At 45.0% G+C, this 17,114-nt stretch overlaps 2 protein-coding genes and 1 long non-coding RNA gene across 10 annotated transcripts in view; 2 read left to right on the plus strand and 1 right to left on the minus strand.

The window, feature by feature from the left end:
* LOC118095527 (interferon-induced very large GTPase 1-like) overlaps positions 1–17,114 on the minus strand; it is a 212,668-nt gene that overhangs the window by 150,249 nt on the left and 45,305 nt on the right. The window lies entirely within an intron of this gene.
* Positions 1–17,114, plus strand: part of LOC148684002 (uncharacterized) — a 119,573-nt gene that overhangs the window by 96,019 nt on the left and 6,440 nt on the right. The gene's annotated exons all lie outside the window — the stretch shown is intronic.
* Positions 1,143–15,332, plus strand: LOC148684005 (NACHT, LRR and PYD domains-containing protein 1a allele 5-like). Of its 5 annotated transcripts, XM_088655463.1 has the most exons (9): positions 1,143–1,660; positions 5,549–5,812; positions 6,664–6,728; positions 7,327–7,613; positions 9,547–9,791; positions 11,135–11,263; positions 11,439–11,580; positions 11,695–11,745; positions 12,095–15,332. In XM_088655463.1, exons 3-9 carry the CDS (start codon positions 6,664–6,666, stop codon positions 12,163–12,165), a joined length of 990 nt encoding a protein of 329 aa, XP_088511589.1. In that variant the 5' UTR covers positions 1,143–1,660; positions 5,549–5,812; the 3' UTR covers positions 12,166–15,332. The 5 variants fall into 5 exon arrangements, with proteins under 5 accessions (XP_088511589.1, XP_088511587.1, XP_088511591.1 ...); XM_088655461.1 differs by having other exon boundaries at positions 5,549–6,728; XM_088655465.1 differs by lacking the exon at positions 6,664–6,728.

Consider the following 17,114-nt stretch of genomic DNA (forward strand, 5'->3'; position numbering starts at 1 on the left):
TTTAAGACACACATAATTGATATGAAAATAGTTGCATAGTATTTAGGGTTCAAATACACAGCACATTGTATAGAGGGGCTTGAAGTGTGACAAAAGCAAGGGGCCATAAGCACGTAGCTTGCAAACTGTTATCAAATGCCTACCCTATACCCTACACACCCAGTAAAGGAAGGAGGGGAGTACAAGCTGGGCTCGCAGGACCAGATAAGAAGGGAGAAGGGCGTATGGCAGTTTGGAATACATGTGCTTTTTGTAGTTAAGGAAATCAGCTGTTGCCTGTTTGTGACTGTATAAAAGAATTGTGCATCCACTAGTCGGTGTGCAGGTTGCGAGCTGATTGCACTGCACCTTTGGTTAGCATATGCTGAACAAATAAATCTTGCTGGTATCCTGCCTGGCATGTTGCCTCTTTGTGTTGGTTCCATTGCTCCTATTACCCAGGTGGGACTTAGGTCCTACACCAACAGCAAAGAAATGGTGGAAAGGAATTGGCTCACAGCCCTTTGGAGTTGGGGGTTCCGTTTTTCCTTTGCAGAAGAAGGCAGGGTCTTTTTTTTTCTTTCATGCAGATATTTTAAAACGGACCTGAAAGGTCAGAAAACTTGCAGGTCTTTTAAACCTCTCAGGTGTGCAGAAAGCTCCTTTCTACCAAGCTAGACTCTAGCTCCGTGTTGCTGTCACTGAGGGACAGAGACTCCAGGATTTCAAGAAAGTCTTTTCCAGCCCTAGCTGGAGACTCCAAGGATTGAACCTGGGACCTTCTGCATACAAAGCAAATGTTCTAACCCCTGAATCAGAGTCTTCCAATGGCTTGCAATAGTATGCTGTGCTGCACGTCATCAAGAGAGCAATGAGGCTCTTGTGGGAAAGTTGTTGAGTAGCTTCTGAATAGTATGACAGGAGTGCTATTTTAATTAATCAAAAAGACCACATGTGAAAATTATCTGACGTATCAGGCAGGTGTCGTGATGTGGGTGTAGGTCCCTGTTTCGAAAGACGCAGCATGGAATTCTGGTGCACAGCTTCTCCTAAAGACCCAAAACCAAAACTTGGGTTTGTGAGAAAAACTGTCTCCATAACATACGCGGGGGGGGGGGGGGCTCTTGCTTCGCATCCGGCCTTCGGAAGCGCCGCCAGGAAGGTGAGTACCGGGGGGCCACTTCAGACGTTCTCGCCTTCACGCGTCTCTCGCTGGGCGCCCTTTCCGTGTCACGAGACCTTTGGCCTCAACAAGCGGCATCTGCCAAGCCGCAGAGACGGTGCTTTCGGAGGACGGCAGCCCCGCCCGCCCGCTTCCTTCCTTCCTTGCTTGTTTTTCGATGCTGCAGCCTCGCGCCTGTTGCTGGAAGGGGCCAGCAACTAGCTACGGTTTTGCCCCTTCCCCCTGCCCAGTCGCCCTCGGGTGGATTCGCCCCCCCCCCCGGTGCCCGGCTGCTGAAGACTCTGCCGGGTCTGGGCGAAGGCGACCTGAAGAAGTTCGCGGGCAAACTCCGCGGGATCCCTGTCTTGAAAGGCTGTGCCCATTTCCGTGAAGAGTATCCTGGAGGAGGCTGATGCTTGGCTCCTTACAGTCCTGTTGATCAGCTACCACTCTGCGTCCTAGACGGGATGGCCGACGCACCGAGGGACACCGACAAGGTCCTCTCCTTCGCCAGGCCAGGTAAACCTGTGTGCGTCCTGATCGTCCCAGGACAGAGTTGAGTCTCCCCTGGCAGCACATCTCGCTGCACGTGCCTTCATATGCGAAGCCTGTTGATAGCAATCGGAAACACAGAAGCCACCTCCTTGGGGCCCGAGGAGGTCTTTGGCCATAAGCGTAGCCGGGGGGGGGGTGCAGGAGGGCAGCTGCCTCCGCCAAGTCAAGTCAAGCAATAAAAATACTTAACTGACCAATTGCGTCACAGATAGAGTGGTTCTCCCTCTCCCCAACAAAGGTCCTGTCCTCGCCTAACATAAATCCGGCTATGCCCTTGCTTTGGCCTCCCCCAATAAAATATTTGAGGGCTGCCTCTTCCCCCAAGTTGATGGGCATTGCCATTCAAATGGTGTGTGTGTGTGTGTGCGCGCACACACACACACAGCATCATGTGCTTGATTATGTTGGCACCTCTGACTTGAGTAAAGAGTTACTATTACTCCGTAAGGCGTTACAAATATCTTCAACACCATTAGGATACACAGAACAGCAAAAATGAAGACAAGGAAATGCCTCACAGTCCTTTGGACTTGGGGTTCGGGTTGTCCTATGCAGAAGGCAGTCTCTTATTCCGCTCATGTTTTAGCACTGCAAATATTTAACAACAGGCCTGTACAGTCATACCTCGGTTTAAGTACGCTTCGGTTTGACTTACTTTCAGTTTAAGTACTCCGTGGACCCGTCTGGAACCAATTAACCCCCTTTCCATTACTTTCAATGGGAAAGTTCGCTTCAGGTTAAGTACAGATTTCCAGAACCAATTACACTTTTACTTCGGGTTAAGTACGCTTCAGGTTGAGTACTCTGCGGACCCGTCTGGAACGGATTAATCCACTTTCCATTGCTTTCTTAAAAAAATTTTTTTTTATTAATTTTGCACAATAAAAAAGAACATACATAACATATCTACTCCCTTCTTCCACCCCCCCACGAGCCCCCTCCTGCCACGAGGGAGATCCATGCAAGTGGATAGGCAAAGGCAGTCCATTTTATAATTGGATTTGTTCCCTCCCCCTCCCCCCCAGAGCCCCCTTCTGCCACCAGAGAGCCCTAAGGCAACTAGGGAAGATAAAGGAGGGTGTCCACCCAACCATTTATCCGTACTTATCTTATATAAAAGAGAAAAAAGAGGGAAAAAGAAAAAGAAAAACACAAGAAGAAAAAAAGAAAAATACATTAGCAAATCAATATCCATAAACATAATTTTTTAAAGGCTTCCCCAACCTCCCCCCTTGCCTGGTCTTCATTTTTAATTCTTCTTTAACAGTTTCCTTATCATTATCTCAATTCTCTTTAACAATTTTCCTGATCTTAATTTAATTATAATATTCCTTTTATCTTATAACTTCTAAACTTAACTATTGTCACTTTCATAAAATATCTTGAATCCCCCTATTCAAAATCTATTTTTCTTCCCTTGCCTAATTTTTTCCTCAAATACACCTCCATAACTTTTAAACCCTTTTTTCATTCCCAATTTTAATTTACAATATAACTATCCTCAATATACCCTCCCTTCCCCAATTCCCAGTTACCCCCCTCCATTCCAGCGAGGTCCATAATCAACCATCCAGTTTCAATCCTGTTAATCAATCCAATTAATCACATGTCCATTCTCCCTTCATCCCACCCCCTTTTTCCAATGTCTTGCAATCCAAGCATCGTTGTGGCCCCTCTGAGTTTTTCCACTTCTTTGATTGTCCTTTTCCTTTTCCTTGTGGGTGTTCTGAAATTCTGTCAGTTCCTGTCCTTCCCTCCACAAAAGAGGGGTATTCCTCATATCCTCTTGCTGTACGAAATCCTCTTTTCCTTCGTGGTGGACATCATTTTGATTTGTACTGTCACTGTCACTGTCTTTCCATTCAATTTCTATGCTATCTTCGTCTGAAGAATCATTGTCAGTGTCCTCCACCTGTAATTGTTGTTTTAACTCTTGCAGTTGTATCTCATCACGACGTATTCCAATTCTCAGTTCCCACAAGCTTCTCAAAACAATTTGCTGGAACTTGGGTGAATACCCTTTTGTTGACATAGTTCAGTCCTTTCAAGGTCAAAACTTATCGTAGGGGATGGAAAATGGTCGCTGCTTATTTTCCCAGTCACATTTTAACAAACTGGCTGCATTCTCCACATCCTATTACATGAAAATCCAAACTAATATTTAATATAAGTTCCACAAAATCTGAAGACTCTTTTCTTTCTTCTCCTTTATAATGTCTTAATAAACTCGCTGGTCTGCCGATCTACCAATTCCCGGGAAGAGATAGGGTTTTCCCAATTCTGTTTCCTCTCTCTGCAGGGAATTTTAGTAGCCAATGTCCTTCTCCCCTTTTACCCTGCTTCCAGGGGAGAACTCTCTCCTTTTTTTAAGTCTTTGAGGATATCTTTATAATACAAAAATCTTCTAATCACGACTTCAGGTATTTTTATTAACTGTGTCCTAAGTTACCAGTGGGAGGAGATGGCTTCCGTTTTTTTCCTCTCTCTCCCAATTCCAAATTAGCTTCGAATAAAATATTTGGCAGTCCTTACTTACAATCTTAGGGACCCAGGTGGCGCTGTGGTTAAACCACTGAGCCCAGGGCTTGCTGATCAGAAGGTCGGCGGTTTGAATCCCTGTGACGGGGTGAGCTCCCGTTGCTTGGTCCCAGCTCCTGCCAACCTAGCAGTTCGAAAGCACGTCAAAATGCAAGTAGATAAATAGGAACCGCTATAGCGGGAAGGTAAACGGTGTTTCCATGTGCTGCTCTGGTTTGCCAGAAGCGGCTTTGTCATGCTGGCCACATGACCTAGAAGCTATATGCTGGCTCCCTCGGCCAATAATGCGAGATGAGCGCGCAACCCCAGAGTCGGTCACAACTGGACCTAATGGTCAGGGGTCCCTTTACCTTTACCTTACTTACAATCTTGTTTTCCAATTTGTTCTTTTGGAAGAATCCAGCGCTCTCCGCCTCCGGCTCGGAGCTTCCCTCCGCTAGGGTAACGCTGTCGCTCAAAATGCCCCCCGCTACTTATACCCTCCTCGCTCCGGGGCTCTTACTAGAGCTTACCGGGGAGTTGGGGAGTCCAGATTGGGGCTCCGCTGAGCAAATTCGCCCCCGGAACGCTCTACCCGGGGTTCTTAGGGGCGCAGCGTCGCTCTCGCTGCTCCCCCCCCTAGCGAAGACGGGTCGCCTCAGACACGAGACAAAACCCCGCCGATCGGTGCTGGCGCTGGACCGGAAGCCCACTTTCCATTACTTTCAATGGGAAAGTTCACTTCAGGTTAAGTACACTTCAGGTTAAGTACAGACTTCCGGAACCAATTGTGTACTTAAACCGAGCTACCACTATAATAAGTTCAGAAAGCTTGCAGGCCTTTCCAGACTCTAGAACACCAGAAGTTCCCATCTAATATCTGAATTGGTTCATCTAGTTCAGGGGTCAGCAACATTTTTCAGCCGTGGGCCGGTCCATCGTCCCTCAGACCATGTGGTGGGCCAGACTATATTTTGAACAAAAATATGAACGAATTCCTATGCCCCATAAATAACCCAGAGATGCATTTTAAATAAAAGGACACATTCTACTCATGTAAAAACACGCTGATACCCGCACCGTCCGCAGGCTAGATTGAGAATGTGATTGGGCCGCATCCGGCCCATGTGCCTTAGGTTGCCTACCCCTGATCTAGTTAGTCCAGGATTGAACCTGGGGCCTTCTGAATGCAAAGCATGTCGCCTGCCACTCAGCCCAGCCTTGACTTTGAAAGTGCTAGGAAGGGAAGGGGAATACGTACTATATTTTATGCTGGTAAATGTGGGCTCACTGGATCCAAACACCCCCTCCCATCAATATTATTACGCAAAACAGTGAGAAGAGCATTGCCTTCACATACCATTCTACTGAACACTCTGAAAATATTGAAGGAGTCTGAGCTAAAGAAGTTCAAGGGCAAACTCTACCATTTCTCCATCAAGAAGGGCTTTGTGAATATCTTAAAGGAGTTGATGGAGGAAGCAAGTGTTTCGGACCTCAGCCAGCTGCTCCTTGTCTACTATGGCCTGGATTATGCCTTGGAAGTGATGGCCAGAGTTCTGGAAGCCATCGACTGTGAGCCACAGGCAGACAGGGAAGGTAAGGAATTTGGGAATAAATAGCCATTGGTTTTGAACAATGCTCATCATTGCTATGTGGTGATTTGAACCCTGCAAGAAGTTTTGGGTCACACCAAATAGCCACAATATGTAGAAAAAGAAAGAGGAAGTGAACATGTGTACCCCAAAATAAGCTCAGGGTCACTTCAGATAATATGCTCACTATCCAGGTTACTGTCCTCTACAAGGTGGCATTGAGTTGTCTCCAGCCCAATGCTTTTGGGAGGCACAAAATGCCATTAAGGGTGTCTGCCCATGCCAATAATAGCCAAACTCTGTGAAAGAAAGGAAAAGGAGTAAGGCAGGAAATGAAAGGTTATTTCCCACAAATTTGCTGTGCAGTGAGTTGAAATGCAGTTTCCTCTAGACAGTTTACAATTCCCCCCTAATATTTTCTGTAACAGTTTTACTTTAAAATATTTATTGCTTAAAACTGAAAATCTTCAAACCCATAGCCTATTCATGGAGGAGAAATTTTGTTGTTTACTCAATCTGAAGGGGCCAACATTTGCTGCACAGATAAATTCTGCCTCCTTTGAACAACTTCCGGCCCTGCGGTTTAGATGCAGTCAAGCATGCTTTGACAATACAGACATTATATGGACTCTGCATTCAACTCCACTCCCACTTGCCATACACACTGGAAATATATTTATATATTTGGGGTGGGGGGGTGGGGAGTCAGTGTGATCCCCCCCCCGCCCAGGGCATTGGATGGAGATTGAGAACATAAATTGTTTTGCACCAATAATTTTTGGGGGGGGGGCAATTAAACAAATAAGACTTGGGGGGAGGGAATAAACAACTGGTATGGATCTTTCCCACCCGCAGATGACCTGGTCATGCCCGGCTGATGTGGACAGAATGCAGAGAGAGGTGGGAAAGGAAAAAGTGTGGTAAGTTCATTGCTATTTTGCTTGGCAAAGGGCTAGGACTCCGTTCTGGAAGCATTTCACGTTAGTTTGCATGAGGCAACATTAGAAATTTCCTTGGGAGGGAGATACAACTAGAAACAAGGATGGGCAAATCTGTTACTGTGCTAAGTTTTTGGGTGATAAGTAATAGTTTTCTGGTCAATGTGGGGAGACTCATCTTTGACGAAATCTTAGGTGTGAGGCCAGAGGGGAACCTATCAGCCAGTTCAAGCTTCTGTATGCTCGGCCATTGGTCATGCTTTGCAAGCAGAAAATGTCACTAAGGCCAAGCAATGGGGTACAACTTGGAGAAAGATGCAAAATGGACCACAAAGACTAGATATATTCTTGACAGTTATTAAAGTGGTGGCAAATCACATCATAGTTTCTTTTCATTATGGATTATTTAAGCACGTTTTCCGGGTGGCAGATGAGAGTCAGATTACAGATGGCCGAGACGGTCGGTGAGGACAGGAGACCAGGGGTGGGGGACCTCAGGCCCAGCTTGTATCCTAACCAGATTCTAAGGCTTTCTTCCCCTCTCCCGATGCCTAAAACAAATTGAACATTTCTGCGACAGGCCACTGGAAGGAGTCGCAATCTCTGCTAAGAAGATTATCTGCAAGGGAAGAAAAGAATTAATTGAAATTCTTGGAAGAAACATTTTGCATGTGTTATACTCTCGCTATATTATCACACGGAAAGAATACTGGGACTTCCCGGAAGCAGAGGAAGACTCCAAGGAGAAAAGTAAAAAATTGCTGCATATGATCCAGGAAAGGGGGGAGCAAGCTTGTTGCCGGTTCCTTGAATGTGTAGAAATGGAACATCCGGGTTCCATCCAGAATGTGCTGCTTGCAATACATGGTGAGTTTGGCTTAGAGCCCTTCCTAAACTTCAAGGACAATGCAACTTCCTCCTTCCTCCTTGCAACAATCAATTCAGGTAAAGAATTGTACAGTGGTACCTCTACTTACGAATTTAATGTGTTCCGAACACACATTTGTAAGTCGAAAAAATTTGTAAGTCGAATCCCATAGGAATGCATTGGGAGAAAAAATTCGTAAGTCGAAGCAACCCTATCTAAAAATTCGTAAGTAGAAAAAATCCTATCTAAACCGCATCCAAGATGGCGGACAGAGCTCCATTTGTAAGTAGAAAAATTCGTAAGTAGAATTATTTGTAAGTAGAGGTACCACTGTATTTCTTTTACAGGCTCAGGGCAAGATCCAGTCTGGACCTCTGGCCACTCAGGGCTACAGTTAAAATCCCCCCTGTTTGCAGAGGAAGGAAGGAACAGGAAGATGGAAAACCCAGCAGGTTCTGGGGAAAGTGACCGGGGTAGCTGGTGCCCCAGTGAGTTAAGAGGATCCAGGTTTTTTTTTAATCATTTGCATTACCAACCTATAGTAATGCACTGGTACTTCTAAAGCAAAGGTTCTGAATCTGAATTTCCAGTTCACTGTGTACATTAATTAATGAACTTGCTGTTCAGTTTCAAAGGCTGGTAGTAGCAAGGCTGCCTCTAGACAGGTGGCTGCTGGTGCTAAGAAATCGTCACACTTCTGCAGAATTGCCAGCGGTATTGCAGTGGACTTTCCATGATGTGATTCCTGTTTAGCAGGGGTCCTCAAACTTTTTTAACAGGGGGCCAGTTTGCTTTCCCTCAGACACTGTTGGGGGCCGGCTTTGGTTTGGCAAAAAATATGACCAGATTCCTAGGCACACTATTTTATTTGTAGTGCACAAAAAACAGGAAAAACAATACAATATTTAAAATGAAGAACGATTTTAATCAACATAAACTTGTAAGTATTTCAAGGGGAAGTAAGTGTGAGTTGCAGCAGTCCTATGCAGGCAATTCCCCATTTACATGGGGATTACGTTCCAAGGCACCGCACACCTTTGTGAAATTGTGTACAATTGGAACACCAATGGAAAAAGCCTACAAACACTTAGTTTCACCCCTGCCCCTTTTTGTGATGTTTTTAGGCATTTCTTTTTGAAATAATTTTTATTAAAGATTTTCTTGGTTTACAGAGTATGTGTCTTGTCGTTTTTTTCACCCCTCACTTCTTGTCTCTTTCAGGTATGGTGGAGGGAAGGAAATCTGTGTATAACCATAAAAGGAGATCCTAAACAGGAATAACTTTCATTGACAGGCTAAGAACACTATGGGGACAGTGGTCTTCTTTCCATGGCCCAATAGTGCTGGCTTTCCTGTGTCTTGTATCATTTTTGTGCTACAGTGGAACCTTGGTTGTCGAACGCTTTGGAAGTTGATCATTTTAGCTTTTGAACGCCGACAACCCGTAAGTGAATGCTTGTTTTCAAATGCGCCTTGGAAGTCAAATGGCTTCTGAAGCACGTTTCTCCATTTTTTCAATGGATCTTGCCGACCAGCAATTGCTCCTCGGTTGTCAAACATTTCAGAAGTTGAACGGTCTTCTGGAATGGATTACATTTGACAACTGAGGTTCCACTATATATTTTAACTGTGCTATTCCCATTGTTTTCTGTGGTCTATCATATTTTGTTTGCAAGCTGCCTTGAGAGGATATTGTCCCATAAAATGACATAAACCAACTTTGAGAAGAATGGTGACGACAACATAAATACTTGCATGAAACAGGCTGGTTGAAGTGATGCGTTTTGTCACTCAGTCCAACCATGAGGCATGAGGACGGCACTCTCTGTTTTGCCTCAGTGGCACATAGTGCTGGGCCAGCCCTGTTGTCCCCCAGACTCAGGTCCACACTTGTAACACATTTGTCTATGCTTCCTTTGTGCTCCTTTTTAGCTGAAGACCATTCCAGGGTCTACATTGCACATTTTGTCAAAGGGGAGATGAAGCTGGAGAAGCCAGACAGAGTGGAGCCTCATCACGCTGTTCTGGAAAACCCCAAGTTCTCTTCCCTTGGAATCGTTTTCAAAAAGTGGTTTAAGCAAAAGATCAACACCGTGGCGAGGCTCTATCAGATACTTCGATTCAACATGCCAATATTCCACCTATACCTCTTACCCAATGACCCCTCCCTAATAAAGGTAAGCGGGAATCCCCAAGTTTGATTTGCATTCCGGATTGCCTGGATCATTTTCTTGATCATTCTAATCCTGACACAATAGCAATGCAGAAATCATGCACCAGGGTGTGCCATTGTTAGTGAACTGCTTTAGTTGGGCTTCAGCTATGGTAATTTACCAAACTTATAGCCAACATGAAAATGCCACAAGAGATGAGGTTATCAGCTGCCCTTCACAAGGTTACTTTGGTTCCCAATAGCAGTGGTGTTTACTAAAAGTGAACTTTCCAATATTGAAATAAACAATTTTCATTTGTTTGGCAGTCTCCTTGCTAACGGCCAAAGGCCTTGCCTAGAGAACCAGTCAGCAGTTGTTGCCTGATTGTGAAAATGGAATATATTTATGCTACACTGAAGCCAGTGGGGGTTCCCTCAGAGAAAACACATTTCATGAAGAGCAAATTCCCCTTAGCTTATTTAGGAATAGACTTGGTACAGTGGTACCTCGGTTTATGAACTTAATCCATTCCGGAAGTCCGTTCTTAAACCGAAACTGTTCTTAAATCGAGGCGCTCTTTCCCTAATGAGGCCTCCCGCCACCGGTGCCCTTCCACCATTCGGATTCCGTTCCTAGACTGAGGTAAAGTTCTCAAATCGGGACACTACTTCCAGTACTGTTCTTAAGCCGAGGCACCACTATACTTCTGAGCTCTTGGAGGAAAACATCCCTCCTAGTTTGCAATGTTGGCATGTTGGAGATAAAGCACACTGTAATTTTGCCTTATCAATTTCAACTGCTCCTAGAAATGTTGCCTTATGTTTCATGGTAATATTGAAGTATAATTCCTTCTGTGGGTTCCTGCATTGTCTCATCAGGAGACTGACCCAGGGTTGCTGGTAGCTCTCTGCTGTGTCACAGTTCAAGGTAGCCAATCCAAGAGCCCCAACTTGAGTTTCTCATGTGGCCAATAAATCTCCTGTCCATATTTTAGTTTCTAGTGCCAAAGCAGTTTAGTTTTCCTTGCCCTGTGGATGCAGAACCTGTGTCCTTTCAGGTGTTGTTGGACTACAACATCCTGTGGATGCAGAACCTGTGTCCTTTCAGGTGTTGTTGGACTACAAAATCCATCATCCTTGCCCCATGCTGGCTGGGGTCGAAGGAAGGCCAACAGCATCTGGAAGGCAGTAGATTCCCTATCCCTGCCTTATCTACTGAAACAATGCCCAGAAAGTTGTGGGGCTTCGAGTAAAAAAGCTGAGCTTCTGCTCCAAATGCCCTTCATCCTATTTGAAAGGCACCCAGTATTGTAGGAATTTGCTGCCTTCTTTGCATGTCTCAAAAGTGACCTTGTTTGCCCTTCCCAGGCTGTTGATGAGCATGAAGCAAAGCACCATTACCAGAGAATAGTGAAACCCCCTGGGACCCTGAAAAGTCTGAAGATCGGCACTCAGGTCTTTGTGCAGACCTTAGACAACGTCACAATTTGCCCTGAGGTGAGACACAAAGATGATGAAATATTCTGTCAATGCAGAGCCAAGCTGTAACACATGAGAATGGGAAGGAACTAAACCAGGACCCCTGGTCGCCCTTTAATCTGACTCTCTTGGAATCATGGGGGGGGGGGCTAAGCCACATTCACACCTACAGAGGTTTCCCGCTTTCCCACAGGAAGTGAAGTTTCAATACCTGAGTGCCGAGAAGGAGCAGCACTTCGTGGAGCTGTCTGCTGGGCAAATGCAAGAGAAGTTCAGCTTCACGCTGGTGGAGAAGCGCACAAATGAACTCATCTGGAAGGCCCATGTGAACCAAGGTGCGTTTGACCGAGGGAAGATCACAAGGTTGGACCGTAGGTTGGGAGGCAGGATGGCAAAGGGCATCCCAGTCACATTCCTTTTTTGACTGCCTCTTTCCTGTTCTCTTGCAGGAGAGTTAGATCCAGGTCAGATGAATTCCTCTATTCTGTGCCCAGTAGAACGTAAGCAAGTTTTATTTCCCTGTAGTTATATCCCACCTCCCTCCCAAGGGGGCACAGTGCAACTGGTGATACAGCGCTACACACATGGCAGAATAATAATAAAAATTAACCTTTGTAATGTCATGGAAGAGCCTTCCTAGACAAGCTGACCTGGCTTCATCATGTTCTTTGGTGCCAGACCAAGATCTTTAAAAACACCTAGGTTTTTAAAGTTTGGTTGAACTCAGCTATCTAGACATGCCAGAGGAACCCAGGGCATGGGCCCCCAATAACTCATCTCCCATAGCCATCAATTTCTTATAGTTCCTGCTTGTTTCATTCATATCCTCTTTCTCTCTCTCCTTTCCAGGTGATTGTGGCTCCTCACTGCCCCATACACCATCCCAGAGAAAAGTAGAAAAAATCCCATCTAAACCGTAAGTAGAAACATTCATAAGTAGAATTATTCATAAGTAGAGGTACCACTGTAATAATAATTTATTCCTTTTTCCCCTCCCATCTGGCTGGGTTGCCCCAGCCACTCTGGGCAGCATCCAGTAAGATATAACAGAACCCAGAGAAACATCTGACATTAAACACCAGACACTTCCTACTGCCTAATTCTGCACTTCCTACCAGCCTTTGGAATTGCTGTTCAATTCCAAAGGCTGGTAGTAGCAAGGCTGCCTCTAGACAGGTGGCTGCTGGTGCCAAGAAATCGTCACACTTCTGCAGAATTGCCCGCGGCATTGCAGTGGACTTTCCATGATGTGATTCCTGTTTAGCAGGGGTCCTCAAACTTTTTAAACAGGGGGCCAGTTCATTGTCCCTCAGACACTGTTGGGGGACGGACTTTGGTTTGGAAAAAATGCGAACAAATTCCTAGGCACACTATTTTATTTGTAGTGCACAAAAAACAGGAAAAGCAATACAATATTTAAAATGAAGAACGATTTTAATCAACATAAACTTGTAAGTATTTCAATGGGAAGTAAGTGTGAGGGGCTTCCGGTCTGTCGCGCTGGCAGAATAGGACGCAGGGACTTTGCGCTCCGCAGAGCGAGCGGACTCCCCGCAAAAACACCGGGAAGAGCGTCCCGGTGGCATAGCCGCCCAGCTGTTGCTCCAGACGCGATTCCTCCGCTGCCCGAGAGCTCAGTAGAGCGATCGAGAGCCAGTGGAGTGGAGTCGCGGGAGCCATTTTGGGAATCATCTTACCTCCTTGAAGCGAAGCTCTGAGTCCTTAGCCTGCAAGCGGCGGATTCTTCCAAGAAAATAAAAGATTTCTACAAAGTAAGTGAAATCTCCATTTGGACTCTAAAAATATTAATTTGGAAAATAGGGAGAGATTCCAAAAAAATGGAAGTCGATCTCTTCCTAACGGTTAATTAAGAGGCGCACTAAATATTCCAAAGCCGAAAGGAAATTTATTTGCTTTTGCAACCCAAGAGAAAGAATGACTTTTTACCCCTTCCCAAGCCCTGGAGTCGGCACCCCTTGAGGAACAGCAAGAGTGCAAAGGGGGAAAGAGCTTTGACAGCTGTCAAAGCTGTCAAAAGATAAGAAAAAATTACAAAGAGTTTTTGAAAGTTTAATTGGCTACATGAATATGCTAAAGGTAAAGCATTCGGACATGATATGGTTTATATGTGGAAAAGTTAAAGACAATAGAAGGATTAGCCAAGATGGAGGAGAGCGTGTGGTGAATGGAAATTTCCAGCGTGCTCTGTCCCCTAATCTCCTGCCTGCTTGTGGTTAAAAGAAGGAATGAAAACAATGTATTCACCAAACTTCCAGGAGGTGGTGTTGATCTATTTGGGAATTTTGAAGGATATTCACAGGACATTGCAACACTCCAGTTCAACATGTACAGAGACTATGTTTCAAGATCAGGACTTAGAGGACGATGCTGAAAGCCAGTTTAAGATTAAAGAGCAAGAAATTGATACTGCTAAAACTGAGTTGGATTACAAAAAACAGGTTTTGGAGGAAGTACAATAAGGACTTGGAAAGAAAGAAGACGAGATCAAGGAGCAACAAAATGAAATAAAGATTCAAGAAAAGAAGACCCCTGGAGGGACTGAAATTTGGAGATGTGTAATAGAGCGAAAGGAAAGGCAGAAAGAGTGTGGGACAGAGGCCTGGATTGGGAAATGGGAAAGATGTGGGGTGGGGTGAAAAATTTTAGCTAAGAGATATTTAGGCTGAATGAACAACGGTTTCTGAAATCTTGGCTTGTTAAAGGAAATGCTGATCCGATTGGGGGAAAGGTACCGGGGGGGGAAGGGGGGGAGTAAAAGTAAATTGTTAAGATCTAGATTAGAGAAAGGAGTAGATACAAAAATGGAGTTTTCTGGAGGGAGAGAAGAATGGCTGGGGAAAGGAATTTTAGATTTGTATTAAATGCTTATGTTTTGATAGGTGTCTGGGCAGAGAGCCACCTTTCTTCCTCTCTTTGCTCGGAAGCACCTGGTGGCAGGGGGTGCTCTGATGGGGGAGGAGGGGGGGAGGGAAACCCAGACACAAAAATGGATCTCCTTTGGAAGGCCGCACCTCATGGGTTCCCCTCGTGGCAGGAGGGGACCCGTGGGGAGGGGGCACGAAGAAGGAGGAGGATAAAGTGAATATTTAAAGGAAAAGATTTTAGTCAAGAATAGAAAATCCGCCATAATTATGTCAAGAAATTAAGAAGACCAGGAAGATGAGATTCGAGGAACCCATAAGTACAATGTTAAGATATAAGAATTGGAAAATTTATTTGTTTGTTTTATATGTGTTTGTTCAAGGTACAGCTGGGGGAAACCCAAACCATGCTACTCTTCCGTACCTGGCCTCCTGGTGGCAGGGGGGGGCTGGGGGTGGAGGAGGGGTGGAGGATGAACTCAGCCTTAAAATGGACCCCTTCAGCTCTCAACGCCTACTGGTCCTACTGGTGGCAGAAGTGGACTGGTGGGGGGAGGGAGGATGGAGGGACAGAATATATACATAATGTTGTGTCTTGTTTTTGTCTATATAAAAAACTAATAAAAACAATTATAAAAAAGGGAAGTAAGTGTGAGTTGCAGCAGTCCTATGCAGGCAATTCCCCATTTACATGGGGATTACATTCCAAGGCACCGCACACCTTTGTGAAATTGTGTGCAATTGGAACACCAATGGAAAAGCCTACAAACACTTAGTTCCATCCCTGCCCCTTTTTGTGATGTTTTTAGGTGTTTCTTTTTAAAATATTTTTTTATTAAAGATTTTCTTGGTTTACAAAAGTATATGTCTTGTCTCTTTTTTCAGTTTGTAAAGTCTTTTCCACAGATCCGTTACATTTGTTATGATACGTTAGTGTTGATTATAGTATAAGGTCAGGGAGGGGAGAGGAAGGGTGATGTGGTGAAACTTAAATTATTTTTTTATAGTGTAGGTACCATCATGTGTTTTTTTACGGCATTTCTGATACAGCGTTTCTGAGTCACTTCTGGGTTTGGCATAATGCGTGCATGAGCAGTCTCACACATATTGGACTAGCGTAAATGGGGAGTACGGTGTGTGTGTGTGTGTGTGTGTGTGTGTGTGTGTGTGTGTCAGATACCGACAAGAATGCCCTGTTTTCAGATGGGAAAAAAGATCTGGTATCCACACTAATGGTTACCATTTCCTTGTAGCAGCTTCCAGAAAAAATCAAACCAGACGTGGTTTGGGACTCAGAAAGGGGTCACGAAGCATACAGGTGAGTGAAATCACTCTTGGATCTTTTAAGGATTTCTCACATCAGGAAACAGTTTCTACTGTGAAATGAATTTTGGGATTCTGACCCTTTGGAATCCTCTCCCATTACACATTGGACAGGTGACATAGCTCTGAAGATCTTCTTCCTTCAAAAAGAGTTTAGATCTTCATCTCTCCACCTGCATTGGAAGTACTTTCAAATGCTTTTGTATATGGATTTTTTAAAAATGTTTATATAGTTTTTTTAAAAAATAAATATGTAACTATTTTAAACTGTTTTTATACTTTACCTTACCTCGTGGTTCTAAATGTTTTGTTTTCATAATTGTATATTTCATTGTTATAACCTGCCTTGGGCCCTTATGGAAAAGAGCAAGTAAGGAAGCTAAAACAAACAAATAAATGCTCCCCATCTGCATTTTATCCTGTTTTTTGCCAGCTCTTGGCCTATTCAAATAACAAATAGAGGGCTGACTATGGGGCAAACTAGATGTGATGGTGACTGTCCACTTTTTTATACCTGAGTTTCTCCCAATCACTTTAAAGAAGTAATGGAGGGGGGGCTAGGTCCAGTTCTTGAGCAAAAAAGGATACATGTTGTAGAATATTCGCCATGAGAATTTTCACTGAAATGCTAACAGACACCAACACACTGGTGAAACAAGGTGAGTAGCTACTATCCAGTTTACTTTGCAGCCACTCAGGCATTTTAAAGTCACCTTTTCGGTATTGGAAGAAAACGTTTATTTATCTGGCCGTCTCTTAGTGAAAGCGCTTCTCTATGGCAAAATGCTTGAGTGCAACAGAGCGATGTTTACCCAGGCAATTTCCTTCCCTAAACTTACTCCTTACTCGGCATATGAAGGGTCTCCTTGCAGAAATATCGATTAGAACAGCAGAAGAAGTTCTCTTGATCCATGTTCAACCCGCTTCCCCTTTCATCTTCCCCTTTGTGCCATTCAGAGTGTGCTCCACAAAGGCTGCCTCCTTCCATTGTTGGAGATACAGATCTCATATGTGAAGTGAAAGAAGCTGTGACCATAACATACCACTTTGATTCGTGGCCGAAGCTCCTGGAAGAACAGACCACTGAGGAGTTGTATGTCGCTGGCCCTCTGCCCAACATTCAAGTGGATGTACCGTGTTTCTCCTAAAATAAGACGGGCCTTAAAAATAAGCCATGGCAGGCTTTTCATGAGTAGAATAAATATAAGACATACCCCGAAAATAAGCTGGGGGGGAGCAGGTCTGGCAAGGAAAGGAAGGCATTTAAGCGCCTTCGGAAGAGCCGGCAAGAGGCAACAGCGCGCTTGCTGGCGACCTTCTTCTTTTCATGCCACTTGCAGTGGCCGTCTCCATCGCCACTGCCGTGCTTTGGGGCTTGGCGCGTGCCCACAGCCACCTCCGCAGCCCCTGAGAGGCGGGCTGATCAGGGCTTCCGGTTCACTGCTGACATCTGTGGAAGCGCGGAATAACCCCTCTGGGGAATTCCGAGCTTTTTGGGGTGCAAAGAGGTACTGCAAAGGCTCTGCGGACCTCTAAAACCTCAGGGGGGGGTTACCCTGAGGGTCGTGGCACCCAGCGGTGCCCAGCGTGCTCTCCTGCACCCCAGATTTCTTGCGTTATTCGCGTGGGAGCTGGGGAAGGGATTGAGCTGCGGGTGCGAAGGG

The sequence above is a fragment of the Zootoca vivipara genome, chromosome 12 (assembly GCF_965207765.1).
Source record: "Zootoca vivipara chromosome 12, rZooViv2.hap1.1, whole genome shotgun sequence".
In the NCBI taxonomy this organism is placed as follows: domain Eukaryota; kingdom Metazoa; phylum Chordata; class Lepidosauria; order Squamata; family Lacertidae; genus Zootoca; species Zootoca vivipara.

Excerpts from the sequence above, each read along its gene's own strand:
- LOC148684005 (XM_088655461.1), top strand. The coding sequence starts at position 6,643 with ATGGATCTTTCCCACCCGCAGATGACCTGGTCATGCCCGGCTGATGTG. Across the intron at positions 6,729-7,326 it reads GTGGGAAAGGAAAAAGTGTG|GCCACTGGAAGGAGTCGCAA; the intron begins GTAAGTTCATTG and ends TTTCTGCGACAG. Across the intron at positions 9,792-11,134 it reads ATGACCCCTCCCTAATAAAG|GCTGTTGATGAGCATGAAGC; the intron begins GTAAGCGGGAAT and ends TGCCCTTCCCAG.